Source organism: Sciurus carolinensis, chromosome 8 (genome assembly GCF_902686445.1).
Source record: "Sciurus carolinensis chromosome 8, mSciCar1.2, whole genome shotgun sequence".
NCBI lineage: Eukaryota > Metazoa > Chordata > Mammalia > Rodentia > Sciuridae > Sciurus > Sciurus carolinensis.
In genome coordinates, this window is record NC_062220.1 from 36,228,605 (window position 1) to 36,246,721 (window position 18,117).

Below are 18,117 nucleotides of genomic sequence, written 5' to 3' on the forward strand. Positions count from 1 at the left end.
AGTCAACTAGAATTTTCATCTAGGGAAGTATCCCAGACATTTCAGTAAAGGTCAACCAGATGTCTCTGAATTCATATGCCCTTGATATGCCTCAGCATATTATGTACTTTCTCTTATCAAGGACATAGTTAATGCTCTTCTCATGGCAATTATCACCTTCATTTTTCAGGGTAAGTGAGACACATGTTTTCAAAGTCCAACTTTGGACAAGCTATATTATTTGTTCAATTATGATCATATTGATCATGGTCATTATGTTTAAAGGCACAGTCAGGCCCATATAAGCAAAACTGAGTTCAGTACAAGAATGCCCAAGGCCACAATGGATGTCCAGGTTGGTGCTCTTCCTCTAGCATCAAGTGATCAAGTGACCAGCAAGAAAAATCCCGAGGTATAGATGTTAGGTTTTACTATATTTAAATCAAAGCACCAAGACTCTCCTTAACACTTCCTGTGAAAATACCATTTCGAAATGATCATCAATGTAAAAGAAAGTGTTGCAGACATGCAATTTGCAAGTGTGAAAAATATTTTTGTTTTCATTATCACACTAACTTCTTAAGATATGATTTTAACTGTAAATCAAGATTTAACTTCCTGATTTTCTTGGAAAACATAATTTGGATAAAATCATTTACCAAGCACAGAAAGCCCTCACGAACCTTTCCTAGACTGACATTCTGCTTTATACATCAGGATTTATATAAGGGAAATCTGTGTGACTTACCCTATTAAAACAGTGCTCATGATTGGGTCCATAAAAATGCTGGAGACATCTCACGTTGTTTTTGTTGACGATCTTGTTGAAGTATTCATTGACATATTTGATAGGGAAGGCACAGACAGCCGATCGATTCATTGGTTCAGCAGAATCTGGCTTACTCTGTGCGAACACCCCATAGAGAATGTCATCATTTAGGTTGGCGCCTATTTGCTTAGCAAGATGGGCCCCAGGCTTACTGACATATGCAGCTTGAAGGATATTAAATACCTCCTCCCTCGTGGATCTCTTTCTTCTCTTTTCCGTGAGAATACACTCCAGAGGCATTTCCATGTAGGAATGCAATCCAGAGTCCATGGAACAGAACCTGATTATTCTGGTATGAAAAGTCTGAGCATTCAGAGTTTCCCTCTGGACCGTCAGAAAGTAAATAAAATGATTGCTTTCGAAGGCGTGGACATACTTAATGGGATAAGAATCTCGGAACTCAGGCAAAACATCTATATAGGACTGATCTGTCAAGAACTTAAAGCCGTCTTGTGTTTCCTTTAGCCTTCTCACTGATATTGAATGCAACGAATGATCTGGAAGGTAAGAAGAATTTATTGTATTGCCCACAAAGAAGTTGACGAACCTCTCCTTTTCAGAGAGGAGGACTTTGGCTCCCAGGGCGCTCACCACACAGTCAGGACACTGCCCCGGCTCTTCATCTGCTTGTGGGGAGAACATGCAGTGGACCTCCCGCTGTATGTCAGCAGCATTATGGGGTGGAAGGACGTGTCGCTGGCAGGTCCCTCGGTTGACACTGCCGCAGCTAATGAGTTGGTCATCATAGTATGTGTCCAAGAGCAGGGCCATGTTGACGTTATCTTTCCAAACACCCCCTGACAAATTGGCTTTGCTGCTGCAGTCCTGACATGGAAGACAATCCGGGTGTTCCAGCACAGGCCCAGTCTTGTACTCCGCCACCTTCTGAAGGTCCTTCTCATTTAAGACATAAATGTAGTTAGTGGCACCGAGGTAAATGTGATGCTCATGTAGAACGACATTCTGGATGGGCGTTTCTGCGGTGAAGTTGGGAAGCTGATAGTTCACGTTCACATTCATCTCGGACTTCGCTAGTGCCTCTTTACACTCCCCATCACTCCTCTGCACCCAGGTGAACAGCAGCACAAGGAGGCCAGGTGCAAGCACAGCGGGGACCTTCATCGTGTGAAGGTGATCTGCCAAAACACGTTCAAGGTGAGAAGCCGGTTAGTTGTCATTAGGAACAGAGAAGAAAAAACCGAAAACAAAACAAAAAAACTATCCCAGTTAAACTCTTTGAAATGACACTTCCTAACTGGAAATCGTACATAGGATGAAAACAAAAAACTTGAGCTAGCAGCACATAAAGATGCATTGTGCGGTTGGACATGACTCCACATAGTTTAATTTTGGAAGTCAAGCCATGAACGAGTAATTTTAGAGAACCATTATGCGATGCAAACAATGTTCTGTATTAAAGTCCACACAGCGACTAAGTAAGACTCATTCAGCAGTGAAATAAGAAACACAGCATATTTCTTTCTTAACCCCTTGCTGGTTGTTTAATGTGGTTTCCTATCTGTGGCTAATGACTAGGTTGATATTTAAACTTTCTTGGGTAGTCAAGTAAAGGAACTGTGGTTCAGATTCATTTATTCTAGAAATCACAGCAGGCATTGTTTCCTTGGGAGCATGTAGAATTACTAGGCTAAATTTAGCTTCCTTTTGGAAGAAAACAATCATAAATTCTAGAAGCAATATGATCACATGCTGTTTATAGGATCTGGTGTGCAGAGGAAAGGTATGGTTAAAATTTGGCTATAGTTAACCTATTGTTTTAGATGAACAAATGCTTAATGTAAGATCACTGGGAACATAAAAGCAGCAGGCTGAAATTGTATAAAATAAAATGGAATCTTCAGAGCTAAAGTCCTAGAATTATTTCTCAGGGAAAAACAGCATATTGTTCATTACCAAGTCAAAAAGCTATTTGGTAAGAACATTTTTTTAACATTCCATTGTACACACATGGACAATATTTCTACCAGGAAGCATGATTGGATTGGTTTCTCAAATTTTAAAGACTTAGGTCTAGGCATGTGAGTTCTACTTGAAACAGCTAGAGGCAGGGTAGTACGTTGGAAGGGAGAGACCTTAGAATGGAAGAAACTAAACAGCTATTACCTTTCTTATCGAGCATCATTCTGACAGGACAAAGGGAACCTCTAAAAAGGTACTAGACTACTATGCCAAAGACTAATCTTGGGTCTATAAAACCCCGACAGAATTAACTGAGCAACTGCTATGTGTGTAGCTCTGTGCTTGTATTATGGAAAATGGAACACGGTCCCTGACCTTCAGTGAATCTAAAAATTAGTTAAGCAGTAACATATGCATGCTGATAATTACACTACATGGTATTATAATGTCCCACATAGCACAAAGCAAAAGCTGTAAGCACTTAGGAGAAGGATTATGAGAAATGGGGACAAATTCATTATATCGTGAGGTCCAGCAGAACAAAGACAACATCTGCTTGGCTCATTACTATATCCCTAATATCTGGTACAGAACCTGGAACACCACTGATGTTAAATATATGTTGAATAAATGAGCAAATGAAAATTAAGCACATAAGTTCAAAGTCATGTAACAGGTAAGGGTAGTATTCAGAACTTGAATCCACATCTTTCTGACTCCAAAATAAAAATTACTTTTATTCTACTAAATTTCTAAGAATCGGGGGCTATCATTAAGAGGTAACAGAAAGCTACTAAAGGGATCTGAGCTGGAAAGTTGTAAGAACGTTTGACTCTAGGAAGACTGATCTGGAGGCAAGGGGTTTAGAGCAGAGAGAAATGTGCAATGGGATGACCAGTTGACTGGCCATTATTAGGCATAATTAAAAAATAAGGGTTGGACCAATGTGGTAGCCCAAAGAATAGAAGGAAGAGATAAATGAGAGACATATCAGAATAAATAAGATTAGACACCTAACTGGGTAGAGTACAAAAGAGAAGGCAAAGATGATTGGCAGTCATCTGGGCAAAAGTGGAACAAATTATAAAACTAAGGTAGTCAGCAATAGGAAGTTAGGCTAAAGATACGGATTTTAAACGTGTTGAATTTGATATGCTAGTGGGAAATGAGTCAGTGTTCTACTACAGGAATGACTAGTAGGTTTCGCATTATTCATCAGGAGGCAGCTGCCTAGAATAAATAAATAATGAAAGTTTTAACCAGACAGAGCACGTGTGCCAAGGACTAGAGGTGGAAAATGAAAAGGATTCTGAGAGAAGCTGTCCTTACTGGGAAAGGGGCATGATTTGGAGGGACAACATCTGTTTGGGGTGAGACGGGGCAAGTAGAAGCATGAGAGCCAGGTATTTGCCTTTGCTGCACCAGAAGGAATGAACAATCCTAAATTGATCTTGGTGGAATAGTTGGGACCTTTGTTAGAATAGAAAGAAATTTTGCACATGTCTGCATACAGGTGATGGTTAAAACCAAGAATGGGTATATTCATAAAGGGACTAGGTTCAAAAAGAGTCAATAAATGAACTAAACCTTGGGAAAAACCCAATTCACATTAATGAAGGAGTCAAGAAAGGTTAAGGTCTTACAGACATGGAAAGCCGAAATTGCACATTGTCACAGAAGCTGTGTGAAGGTCTCAGGAAAGAGAATATGGTCCATGTGGAAGCTCTTTGTTGATTTTAAAAGAGTAATTTTAATGGATTTAATAGTTGTGTGCAAGGGAATGTGTGACAAGGAAGTAGAATGTTTGTCAAAGGAAAAACAAGCAGAAGCCATTAACGGGGTCAAGTGGAGTTTATTCCAAAATTGTAGGAAAGTCATATGCTTATTTGTAGGACTTCCCTTTGTTCTACTAATGTTGGGTTGGTGTCTGTGTCTTCCCCATGAAGCTCCCAGTCACTTGGTGGAGGCAATGGGTTAAAAGTTATGGAAATGCATGGGAAGACTGACAATCCAGATAGGAGATGACACTAGAGCTGAGTGTTCAAGGAAGATACAGAGGGAAAATTTCTAGAGGGCAGAGCAGTTTGTGCAAAGACACAGAGGTAGTGGAGAGCATAGGGTAAGGGCAGGAGAGTAGCAGGTAGTTGAGCCTGGAGAACTGGGGACCAGAGACAAATGAGAGAGAAAATTGTTGGAGCAATATTCTGAAAGAGAAAAGGAGGCCCTCCCAAGGTCACCAGAACATAAGAGAAGTCACTCTTTCTGAGACAGCAGGAGAGGATGAGTAGTCAGATGAAAATACAGGGACACCAAGGGACAAGAGATATGACTTCAATATTTTAAAAATAAATCAGTACATGATCGTTTGCTGAAAGTAATGGACACAAAGGAGAGACTAGTGACTTTAGGGTGGAGGAAAGAGGTTTAGGGTAACTATAGCAGGGCATGCAAACCGTGCTCAGGAAAGAATAAATAAAAGAATAGTTTTATGGGTTCCTTTAAGATAAGACATGATGCACTGTGACTTCCTCTTCACATTCATGAAAGATGCACAAGTAAAAGACACAACGTCCTTCAGTGTCCAAGCAAGGGATTCTGATTGAGGACACAGGTTCTGAAGAACAAGCAAAGCTAGAAAACTGCAGTTGAATCAGAGAGCAAAGCAAAATTTCAGTAAGGTAAACAACTGGAATGTAAATAAAAATAACCATAGCAAGCAGAGAGCGCTTACCCCATGCCAGGCATTCTGCTAAACCCTCTGATTTACTCTTCAAAAACACCCGTGAAGAAGGAAGTATTCTCATCCTCCTCTTGTGGGTGAGCAAACTTGTCAGAAGTCACAGTTAGATCCAGGATTCAATTCCATCTAACAGGGAGGAATCCATCCCTCTTAAATGCCTCTTAACTGAAGCAGCTTCCTGAGCTCTCAGGGAAGCACGCTGGATGGAACAGAGGGCAGACGGTCTGTGGCACTCTCATGCAGTTCTTCCCTCTCCAGCTCTGGGCCTTCAGTCCACTTGCCTACCTTCTAGTCCCAGGGTCCAATATTCTCACAAGATTGCTTTTTTTTTTTTTTTTTTTTTTTTTTTGTGGTGCTGGGAATTGAACCTAGGGCCTTGTACATGTGCATCAAGCCCTCTACCAACTGAGCTATATCCCAAGCCCAAGATTGTTTTTAAATATCAAAAAGGGATTTCATCCATTATAAAATGTAGGGAGTTGTACATGTTATTTTTTCTATATAATTGGTTTGAAAGGTACTAGACAATTTTTGGTACTGGTGAGGAAAATAAAGAAGAGAAGAAAAGGAGGATTAGGGACAAGTTGTTCTCTTAGGAGTATGTTAGGTGAAAAATTAAACGTTCTCAATATGGTATATATCAGTATATCTCTCAAAATTAGGAACATTAACCTAATAAATAACTGGTTACCATATTTTCTCTAGAGAATACAATAAAAGAAAATAAATGAACTATTACTGCCAAAAGGAAGAAAAACAACATATGACCAATTTGCATGTGAGTTGTTAACCATTAATACAGCACAGAAGGTGAATGACTTTTTTCTTTAGGCTTTTTAAAGGAATTTGAAAATGAAGTTTAGAAAAATAACCTGAGATATCACATTAAAGTATGTTTTAAAAATAAGATTCATATCTTAAGGTTGGTACATAAGTCACTTACTGTACTAAGCCTCAATTAGCTAGAATCCAGGTGGAAGTACTAGTAGACTTTTTGTTATCTCACTTGGTGAGAAGGCAAAGCCTTAGAAAACCAGCAAGAAAGAAGGATTCTTTTGAGGAAAAAAACCTTTCAGAAAACACACTGGAGGTTGTACCCTGTTCTCCTACACCTTCTTTTCGTTCTCTCATAGCAAACAATGATGCCATTTTTCATACTGAGAAAGGAAAGAAAGGTTAAAATTAATTACCTTAATTAAAGAAAAAAAGTAGGATTAGGGCCCATTATCAACAACAGGGATTTTATTTAAAATATGGGTTCTGTTTAAACTTCTGATATGAGAAAACTTAATCACATAAAATACTCCATTTTTTTTGACCATTTTGTTAATTAAGGCCGTTCCTTACTAGCAAAGGTATGTGTTGGTCAGATCAGAACTCTAGGAAATGTTTGTGTCCTTCCTAAGGGGTGGAGGAAGACTTACTTTGTTGCTGAGCTAGGTACTCTGATGACATTGAGAGTTCATTGAGTGATAGCTGAGGAGTCAAGGGCAGTCTCTGGAGTCAGGTTGCAGGGTTTGAATCCCATTATGTGGCCTTGGTAACTGAGCCTCCATTTCCTCTTCTGAGATATAAATATGACTATGGTACCTTCCTCCCTTGTGAGGTTATTCTGTGGATTCAATGAGTTCATGCATGGAAACCACTAAGAATAATGCCCGACACACAGTAGGTCAACAAATGTTCTCTAGTATTACTGTCCTTTCATTCCTTCAACAAACACTGCTGAGCATCTAAAATGTGCAGAATGTGGAAGAAACAAAGATGAATAAATTCCTTTCCAATTGTCAGTGAGACCTCAAACACACCACAGTTTTAATTCAATGTGGGAAGGCCTCTGCAGCAAATTTAACCAAGCTAGGAGAGTTAGGTGAGCTTTCCAATCAATCATAGTCCTTTTCTCTTAATGCATTCACAATCTTGAAGTGAAGCACTGGAAAAAAATGTAGTTGTAGCAGTGAAGCTAATTAGTTGTAAGACCCAAAGCACAATTTCTGGCATCATTTGCTTTCTAATTTGCAAAACGATGGTGCTGAACTAGTCATCTGCTTAAGTTCCTTTGAACTGGATCATGACAACTACTTTGTGCATCTCTTCCCAACTCATGTGTTATAGTTTGGATCTGGACTCTCCCCCAAAGTCTCATGTATTGAAGGCTTGGTCCCCACTGCAGTAAGGTTCAGATATGGGGCTTTTGGGAAGTGATTAGACCATGAGGGCCTGAACTCATCAGTGGATTAATCCATTGGGAGGTGGTGGAAACATAGGTGGTGGGGCACGTTTGGAGGATGTAGGTCATCACAGGGGGCATGCCCTGGAAGGGTATTTCTTGTACCACGTTCCTTCCTTTCTCTCTTGGTTTCTCGTTCTGCTTCCCGGCTGACTTGACCTGAGCCATTTGCCTCTGCCATGACCTTCTACCATGATGTTCTGCCCAAAGTAATGGAGTTGGCTGACTATGGACTGAAACCTCTGAAATCATGAGCCAGACACACGAACCAAAATAAACCTTTCCTCCCTTAAGTTGATTTTCTCAGGTATTTGTCACAGCAATGAAAGACTGAGTAACGCATCATATTTTAGCGACATCATCGTAGTAGCTTGAAATCAGCCATGGTGGGAAAATCCACACCATGGAAATTGACAAACACCACAAATCAGGACTTTTTTTTTCTCCCCTAAAAGGATGACTTTGAAGTATTTACCAGCATTTCTGGGTTCAACTAATGAACATCAAAATATCTTCCAACTCTAATAATTTTCATCTTTGAGACTGTTTCTCTACAATCACATGTTATTCCAGTGCTGTCCGTTTGGCTTATATCACCTTCTCTTCCCCATTTATGTGCCAGATCTGGCTGTGCAAGCAATTTTAATATTTATATTGGTAATGACTTCAGAAATACATTCACTTTATATATTTTTGTCTTGATACACTTATTTCTGTGATGTGCCTGAATCAAGCTTTCAACACAGAATGTCTTTTTGCTGTTTCTGCTTGTCTTTTTTTTCCTACTTTCCTTCTGAAATAGTACTAGCCATTTAACCAACTTCGAATTCTTTACTAAACAGAACATGTAAAGATGATTCAAACAGACTGACTAATTCATTCTCTTAAAATGTTGTGCGCGTATCAGGTGAAACTGAATCACTCGTAAAACATTCTTTTATTTCTTTTCAGTTGGTAGTTAAAATAATCTCACTGACAAAACATTTCCTGGGAGTGATCATCTCAATGGCACCCTGGCCATTAAACTTTTGGCATTTAGGAGTATTTCCTTTTACAAAGACTGCTCTGTAAGCTATGAATTTCAGCAGAACCTAACCCTCAAACCAGTCACTCAACAATCTGCCATCTAGCTCCTTGTAGTTTTCTCATTAAACTAGCTTACCTTGGTCTGTTCATTCCCCAGAAATCTAGCGCTGCATGTAATACACTAAGTACTTCATTGAGGAGCTACTTGTGCCTATCACTACTTTCATTGTCATTTTCATCATCCATAAAAACATGGGGCAAAGGAGATGTATGTTATATTTGAGTACTGATTCCTCAGGAGAAAACACAGCATAAGGAAATAAAATTTTTAAGAGGGAGACTTTCAAAATTTTGATGGAAGTAATTTACTTTCTTTAGAAATTGATTTTTTAAGAAACCATAGTATATAACTATGTAGAAAGAACTTTATAGCTTATAAGACACTGTCAGTTCCATCTTCTCTTCTAATCATTTTAAGGTGAGCATTCGTCTTATGCTTTCAGATGACAAAACTGAGGTTCAAAGAGGATAAAATATTAGCTAAAATGTACTAAACATGCAATCCAGGTCTTCTCATTATTTCTAATTTTTAAAAAATATATGAGGATTATTTGAACTGTTTCAATTATTTGCATTTCCTGGAAACAGTTTTATTCAAAAGGCAAAGTATTTTAGTGGATATCTATTTTTATCTGCCCATCACTATCTCTTCTACTGGCAACTCTTTTGAAAACCCTCCATCCCCTGTCTAGGGTACTGTCAATCAATCACATGGTCTACTTCCAACCCCAGGGTAACCTTGCAAATCAGGCTCACCTTTCAATGAGTTCTATTCTCTTGATGCTTCTAGATAGGGGTGAACACAAGACCAAAGCAAGGCCAACCAGTTTAATTTGGGGGATTTAGTATGGATACTGAGAGGACCTCTTTCCATCAGAGATCACAAGCAGAAAAGATGATGTGACCTTGGAGAGTCTGGTGTCTGTCTTTGCCACTCTGTGAGGAAAGTCTGCCTGAGCATGAAACTGATGCAAGCAGCAGGAGGGCCAGACATGGAGAAAGTCAGGCTCTTGATGCTATTGTTTGAGCATCTATATCCTATCATGTCTTAAGCTAATGGGAGCCAGTAAACTTTCTTCTTCTTTCTTTTTTATCAACAGTTTCACAATGATTCTATTATTCTGTGCTTCTCAAAAAGTCCTGGGCAAATAATATCAGGAGAAAATACTACAAACTTGAGAGTTTAAACACAAAATTGAGTGTGTAAAAGCAACTTAATGTAAAATATTCAAGGAATTGGGTAAAATATTCAAGGTGGTTTCTTTACTTACTTGAATAATTAAATGTTTCACTTCGCTCTTGGAACCTATCAGCTAAGATTTCTGAGGCGGCATACTGATCTTTTCCTACTATATAATTTCAAAGTCTTCTACAATATTTATATCACATAATCTCAAGATGAAAATAATGTATCTAAGTGAAGAGTCAAGATATAAAAAGTGGAAAATATTTCAATACTGCTCTTAAGTGTATAAAACAGATTTATGATGATGGAAAAGAAAAATGGCTGAGGCTCCATAATAAGGAAATTGCAGCCATAAAAACAGTCATGGCTAAATCTCCAGGAATATTTGCCAGAGTGAAATCCTAAGGAAAATTTCTAGCTCTCTCTGCATTTATATTATTTCCATTAGCTTTAAAAATGGGACCATAAAAACAAAGTTATAGAAACAAAGATTCCAATAGGAGAGTTCTGATGGCATTTAAAGTACTGTATGTATAAATACTCATTAGTTTTGAAGTCATATTACATTATATCACCTACTATTAATCAGATATGTGTAAGCACCTATGACATGCCATGCACTAGTCTAGATACTGAGAATTTCTGCTTCCAAAGAGTGCATACTCCATTGATTTAGAGAAAGTAGGATAAACTGTGCTCTAAATCTAGCCTAAACTGAAAAGTGAATGTTACGACAGGTTTGCTCAGAAAGCAAATATTAAAACATGTTTTGCTGAATGCGTGATTACCCCTAAAGATTTAACACTATTATGATCATCAAAAGAGCCTAAGTTGACTTTAGAAAGATAGAACAATATTCTGTTTCAAAAATTCTTTTGAATGCAACCAGACAGTATCTTGATAATGATTTCTAACAGTGAGTCAAGGGCACAAAGGAATCTTCAGGACTTTTGGCACGTCCACATTAAATGATCCAAAACCTGTGAGCTAAACAACATGTTTCATAACATTCTCCCAAAAGCTCACAAGAAAGTGGGGCTTCATGGTGAGATGTGAGTCTGGGCCTTGCCATTTTCATATCCTCTGGGTCTAAAAGTCAGTTTCTTTTTGTTTTTTTTGTTTTTTTTTTTGTGTGTGCACACTTTGTGGGCTGGCCAAGAGGTTAGAGATAAATTACGAGACCCTGGCATTCCATTTCTTCAGCACATCCTGGCATTTGATAAACACAGCTTCTATGTATCCTAAGTTGTGTTTTAGCCAGTTTTTACCTGCCCTCAACAAAAATGAGGAAGTGGGCCAGGGCCCAGGTGAGACCACTCCACACACCTGCTGACTGCTTCTTCACCTTCCTGCTCCTACTGACAGTTGAAATAGCGTCACTTGCCATTTCCCACCCTTTGGCCATATTGTGGTTTTCCTCTGTTTAGGCTCTTGAAGTCCTTAAGTTGTCCTTCAAGATGAGACAGGCCACAGCGAGGGCCTCCCATACTAAGGAAGGAAAACCAGTAGGAACCATTATTTTATCTCTTTAAAAGAGTAAGCCTCATCCCCACAGAGATTCAGGAAGAAAGATGCCAGAGGCCCCAAGAAATCTGAAATCTGAATTTCAGACAAACACTGAATTTTTTTTTTAGTTTAAGTAAGTACCCTAAATGTATTTTACAGGGCAGTTCTACTTGTACATAATCAGAGAACAATAAGGGCATAATCATTTTTTTCCCCAACAGAACTCAGATTGAAAAGATTTGGGTAAAACCTATTTATCTTTGGGGTAGAACAGCTTTTTAAGATTTCTGTAACACATATATATCACAAACAACATATAATTTTTTCCCTGTTTTTACTGATATTTATCTAAAACATGCTGTTTTAAAAGTGATTAGCAGAGTAACCTGTTCCTGACAGGTGGTTTTAAATATCATGTAAAGGTATAGCAAAGTGAAAGGGGTAAAGATTCTTTTTTTCTTTAGCTCAAAATTCTAGCCAGCTTTAGGTATCAGCCTGTATATGGCATGAAATTTCTGAAACATAAAAAGTGCCCCTAGATTTGCATATTTTATTTATTATAAAGTTAAAATATAAATAGCTATAGGAGAAAACAAGTCAAACTTGGCACTAGCATAATTTCCATGTGTTAAGACTAATGTTTTCTAAGGGCTGTCTAAAACACTATATTTGATGTGTCTTTGGAAGACAGAGAGAATGCTTTTATTCAGATTCTTATCTAGTATTGCATGCTTTTTTTTTTAATAATCATTTTAAAAGTTGAAAACAACTGAATCTTCACATAAAAAATGCTGGTTGTGCATTTTCTAGTTGTAATATATGATTAAGATCATTGTTCAACCCTGAAACAACAAGAGTCAAGATAAAAAGAACAGGATGCCATTATGTTCTCAAGATCATCGCTCATAAATTCATAATCTATTAACAAACATCTTTGTCCTTTCAAGAATGGTGGAAAGTACCCAGCTCTGGGAAAGAAGAATAAATGCACATTTGTTTTACCATTGTGCATATTTATCAAAAATACTGTTCTGAAAATTCATTGAACTGTCAGAGCCTTGATTGACGGGACAAGCATTTGTCCCATTAATAAATTGTAGGACAGAAAAGAATGTTTTGTTGCCCTTGTAAATGTGAAGGTTGAACCTCCCCACTGCTAAGGAAGTGCTAAAATGCTTGAAATTGGAAGTATCATTTCTTATTTTTCAGCCTAATGTAATTTTATAATTTGGACTGGGTAGAAGTGCTAGCAGACTGTTCAATTAATACAGAAGCAACAAATAGCGCAAACCCACAAATTGCATTTGAGATGCATCAATGTAGCGGGTTAAAATAAAATAATCTTGTAACCTTTTCTCATTGCATTCAAATACAGGGTTTGGAGAAGATAAACCTGACTTAATAGTCAGAATGTGAAACACCGAGGGACACAAGTTGGAGAGGAAGTTGGCAAGTTACTCACTAATGAATCAGACATTCCCTTCCCAGGGGCTGCACTGTGCTCAGCATAAGACATGCTACAGTTCCAAATGGGAGAGGTGTGCTCAGCAAGGGGTTGATCAATTTCCTCTGGGGTTATCAAAAGCAGGAATTAAATGGGTATAGGGGGAATGTCAGCAGTGAGTGGATCCCGTTCTTTTGGTGGCCATTATATAAAGAAAGGGAAACCAGCCTCCAGGGAAAGAGAGTCAGGGACAGGCATAAGGGTGCCAGAGGTCAGGCACTGGTCTTGAAACCTGGAATGGTCCAATGAGTGGGGTGTCTCCTTGTGCCAGCATTTCCCCTTAATTCTGAATTTTATTTTGCTTACACCTAAAGATGTTTTTTGAAAGTCAGTGCTAACAAATCAAAGTGGAAATGAACTGGGCTCTCTTTTTGGAGGCAGATTTTGTCAACAAGATATTTTCTTTTTCTTTAAAAATTTTTTTGTAGTTGTAGATGGACAGCATGCCTTTATTTGTTTTAATGTAGTGCTAAGGATGGAACCCAGTGCCTCACAAGTACTAGGCAAGTGCTCTGCCTCTGAGCCCCAGCCCCAGTCCCAAGACATTTTCTTTTTCAAGCAAAGTAGAAAAGAACTGTTAGAGGTCAGGAAATATGAATGGAAAGAACTGACAAATCTGGCCATGTTTGTAGAGGAGAGGACTCCTTGGATGAACATAATATAATTATGTTGGAATGTAATTTAAAAACATATCAACAGCACTATGCTGAGATCAGTGTGTCATTAGAAAACAAGAAGCCAAACAGAACTTTCTACAAAACTTTAAATACTTTTAAATAAATAGAGACTGCCAAGCAAACCAATTCTCATGAAAATAGGACAGTACAGAAAAATAAGTACAGAATCCAATTTCTAAAACTTGGTAAACACTCTGGATTCTTGAAAAAAAATCAATAAACTAAAAGGTTAGAACAACTTTAAAATAGCAATGCTCAGCATTGCATTTACAATGACTGATAATTTTGTTTGTTTGTTTGTTTGGTACCAGGGATTGAACCCAAGATTAACCACAGAATCCCATTCCCAGATCTCCCCCCGTTTTTTGAGACAGGGTCTCATTAAGTTGCTTAGGGCCTCGCTAAGTTGCTGAGGTTGACTTTGAATTTGTGATCCTCCTGTGTCAGGCTCCCAAGCCACTAGGATCACAGGTGGATGCCACCAAGCCCAGCACAACTGATGAATTTAATGAAAAATTAATCAGGACAGTTTGTGTGTATGTGTGCTTGGGAAGAAAGGTTGAAAGAGAAATAGGAAGAGCAAGGAGAGGGCAAGCCATTAAAAAACAAAAAATTAGCTTTTCCAACAATCTAGGTCTTGCCCTTGACTGAGGGTCTCTACCGCCCACCACCCTTTCAGGGTGCCCTGAGGATTCACTTTAGGAGCACAGAGGAAAGGAGAGCTAAGTGCGTAGACAGAGAAGGGGTAGAAGGAGGATTTCAGAAAGGAGATATGGCCTGGGCTCAGTCATGCAAGGTAACTGGAGTGGCCCAGCATGGGTCGTTTGGGCAGAGAACCCATATACAGGCACCTTGGGGACAATGTGCAAGGCTGTCTATGAGCTGTAACTCACAGAGAGGCTGGGTGAGCTGAGCTGGCAGTGGATGAAGCTGGAAGTTTGGGCTGGGTCACATCAAAGAACCACAGAAAGCCTTATGTGCCTGTTGGGGGTTCTGTATTTTATCTACAGGTGGGGAGTCACTGGAAGGTTTTAAGCAGGATGTGGAAATAGGCAATGTATATTCCAATTGGGTAACAATGTAAGTGGATTGAAGTGGGAAGGAACTAGAGGCCAGAAGATGCTATAGAGATTATTGCATCTGTCCAGGCAAGAGGATTTAGAGTGATAACAAAATGAAAATGCCTGGATCTGTGTGTTCATATTTTATCAAGAAGTCCATCTTGTTATGATTTAGATATTAGGTGTCCCCCGAAAGCTCATATGTGAGACAACACAAGAAACCCCTGATAGGGATTAACTGAGTAGTAACTGAAGGCGGGTAGGGTGTGGCTAGAGGAAGTAGGCATTGAGGGTGTGCCTTTGAAGTATATATTTTTTATCTGGTGAGTGGATTCTCTCTGCTTGCTCTGCTACACTCTTCTGCCATGATGTTCTGCCTTACCTCACGCTTTGAGGAATGGAGCTGTCTGTCTATGGACTGACACCTCTGAAACTGTGAGCCCCATATAAACCTTTTTTCCTCTAAAACTGTTCATTCAGGTCTTTTATTTATAGCAGCAAAAAAGTTGACGAAAACAACTCTTCAGTAGCACTTCTATAATTGGTCTGGTTTCAACATACTCTTTCTTGTCCCTTGTTCAAAGAACCCAAATTTTTGTGTCTCTATAATTCCCTGACTGTCCAATAGTGAATTTCCTGTCACCTACCTCAATGACAAGCAGTCTATCGGTTGCCTGAATTCCAAGTCTCAGAGCACCTGGAAAGTGTACCCTTTCTCTAATCTGCCATCTCTGATCCCTTCTCTAAAAGCTACTTAAGATTAATTTGGTAAATATTTATTGAGACCTTACTATGTGTTAGGTGCTTGGGAAACATCACTAAACAAAGCAAATACCTCTGCTCTTGTGGAATGTACTTGTTATCAGGGGGATCTAAACAACAAGGAATAAAAATAAGTCAACTGCACTGTAGTGGATTAGAAGTTGATAAGCAGTATGGAGGAAAGAAAGTAGGGTTTGGGGAATCAGGAGTGCCTGGAGGGAGGGGAGAAGAGGTCTTCATGTTAAAAACTGGGAAAGTGGCTTTTGAGGGAAGTTGAAAGAGGGGAGGATTCAGTCATCTGAGATATGAAAAGATATTTCTGGGAAGAGGCATGAAAGACCAAAGTGGGAGTGTTCCTGGTGTATCTAAGGCTCAACAAAAGGACCAGTCAACCTGGACCTTGGTGACTGTTTTAGATAGTTTTTCACCGCTGTGACCAAAAGACCTGACAAGAATAATTTAGAGGATGAAAAGTTTACTTTGGGGTTCACAATTTCAGAGGTCTCAGTCCATAGAGACTGACACCATTACTCTGGGCCAACGGTGTAGCCGAACATCATGGCCAAAGAGTGTGGTGGAGGAAAGCAACTTAGGACATGGAACTAGAAAGGAGAGAGAGAGTGAGAGAGAGAGAGGGAGAGAGGGAGGAGAGACAGCTCCCCTAACCACAGACAAAATATAAACCCAAAGGGTGTGCCCCTACTGATCCACCTCCTCCAGTCACACCCCACCTGCCTACAGTTACTACCCAGTTAATCACTACCAGGGGATTAATGCACTGATTAGGTTAAGGCTTTCATAACCCAATCATCTCACCTAGTCTAAACTTTCTTGCATTGTCTCACACATGAGTTTTGGGGGGACACCTAATATCTAAATTCTAACAGTGACTGACAGATGAGATTAGAGAGGACCAAAGAATCACAGTGTGTAGGACCCTGTAGGCCACTATGAGATTCAGGCTTTTATTGGCATGAAATGGGGGGTCCATGCAGAGTATTGAGGAAGGGAATGACTATGTTTGAATGGAATCACCTTGACCATGTACGAGAGAAGACAGCTGGTGGCAGAAGGTGGGAGATGGCAAATATAAAATAGCAAGGCTAGCTGACAGTCTTCAGAGGTAGTCTAGGTGAGAGGTGGTTATGGCCTGAGACAGGAAGGGATGGGTGAGTGATGAGAACTGGCTGAATTCTGGTTATATTTTGAAGATAGAGCTAATAGGATTTCCTGATGACTTGGACACAAGGCATGAGAGAAGAAAAGGGAACCAAGAATACTCCAAGGATTTTGGATTTTATAATAAGTAGAATGGCTATGCCAGTTATTGGCATGGAGAAGTTGGTGCATGGAGCAATCAATAGGGTTTGAGAAGACTAAAGGTTTGGTGAGTTGAGTGAGACCAGTTTAATTTTCTTCAGGGTTGAAATATCGTTTTAGCAGCCAAGGGGAGATGCAGGCATGGAGTGGGATGTGAAAGTCCTACAGTCAAGGAGAAAAGTCTGGTCTAGTGATTTAAATTAAAAAATTGTCAACATATAGATAATGAAAAGATCTGTGAGTGGATGAGGCCACCAGAGAAAAGTGTGTGGAGAATGAAAGAGAACTCAATTCTGGGGCTACCAAAGCTAACAAACTGGCGAGAAGAGGATGAGACAAAGGAGCCACTGGGTATCCCTCTGGCACCTCCCTCTACAATCATGAAACTGCTCTTCCACTCTGTATCCTATCTCAGTGCCTGTTGTGGTTTGAATCCGGAATGTCCTCAAAGTCACGTGTGTTCAGAACTTAGGTTTTGGGGAAGTGACTGCATCATGAAAGCTCTGACCTCCCACGTGGATTAATCCACTGATGGCTGAATGAACTACTGGAAGACAGAACTAGTTGGAGAAAAGTCACTGGGGCATACCTTGAAAGGGTTTATCTTCTCTCCAACCCCTTCTCTCTCTCTCTCTCTCTCTCTCTCTGCTTCCCAGTGACTGCCATGAACTAATCAACATTCCTCAGCTACGTCCTTCTGCCATGATGTTCTGCCTCATCTCAGTTCCAGAGTAATGGAGATGGCCAACAATGGACAGAATCCTCTACAACCATAAGCCCAAGTAAATCTTTCCCTCTAAGTTGTTCATGTTAGGTATTTGGTCACAGTGACAAAAAGTCAATTAATGCAGTGCTTAACATTTCTCAAATTTCCAGGATGTTTTCCTTGACTTCCACCTCCAGGTGTTTGAGATCTGTCCATCTGCTTCCATTTCCATCATTCAAGGCAGCATCACTGCTGTCAAAATCTTAACTGGTCTTCCTTCTCTACTCTTGCCTTGATAATCTGTTCCCTAACGTACAAGAGATATTTTTCTAAATTGACAATATGTCATTTCTCTGCAAAACAAAAGGTCATCTCCTGAGCAGAGCTTAAAAGCCATGCATGACTCAGCTTGTGTCTGACTCTCCAGTCTTACCTATTGCCACTGCCCAACTAGTCACCCTGCCCTCTTCTAGTTCTCGAAGAAAGCCATGTGCTCTCACACTCTGGATGTCAGCACATGGGGATCCATTGTTATGGAACGCTTGTCTTCATTTTCACCTGGATAACCCTCAGTCTCTTTCAAGTTTCACCTTAGGTAACACCACTTCTGG

At 39.6% G+C, this 18,117-nt stretch overlaps 1 protein-coding gene across 1 annotated transcript in view; it reads right to left on the minus strand.

Annotated features, from left to right (window-relative positions):
- The window catches only part of Met (MET proto-oncogene, receptor tyrosine kinase), a 110,603-nt gene that overhangs the window by 80,535 nt on the left and 11,951 nt on the right, over positions 1-18,117 (minus strand). Inside the window, exon 2 of the mRNA XM_047560481.1 lies at positions 728-1,944. Coding sequence (XP_047416437.1) covers positions 728-1,930 — 1,203 coding nt within the window. The 5' untranslated portion in view covers positions 1,931-1,944. The remainder of the gene's footprint in view (positions 1-727; positions 1,945-18,117) is intronic.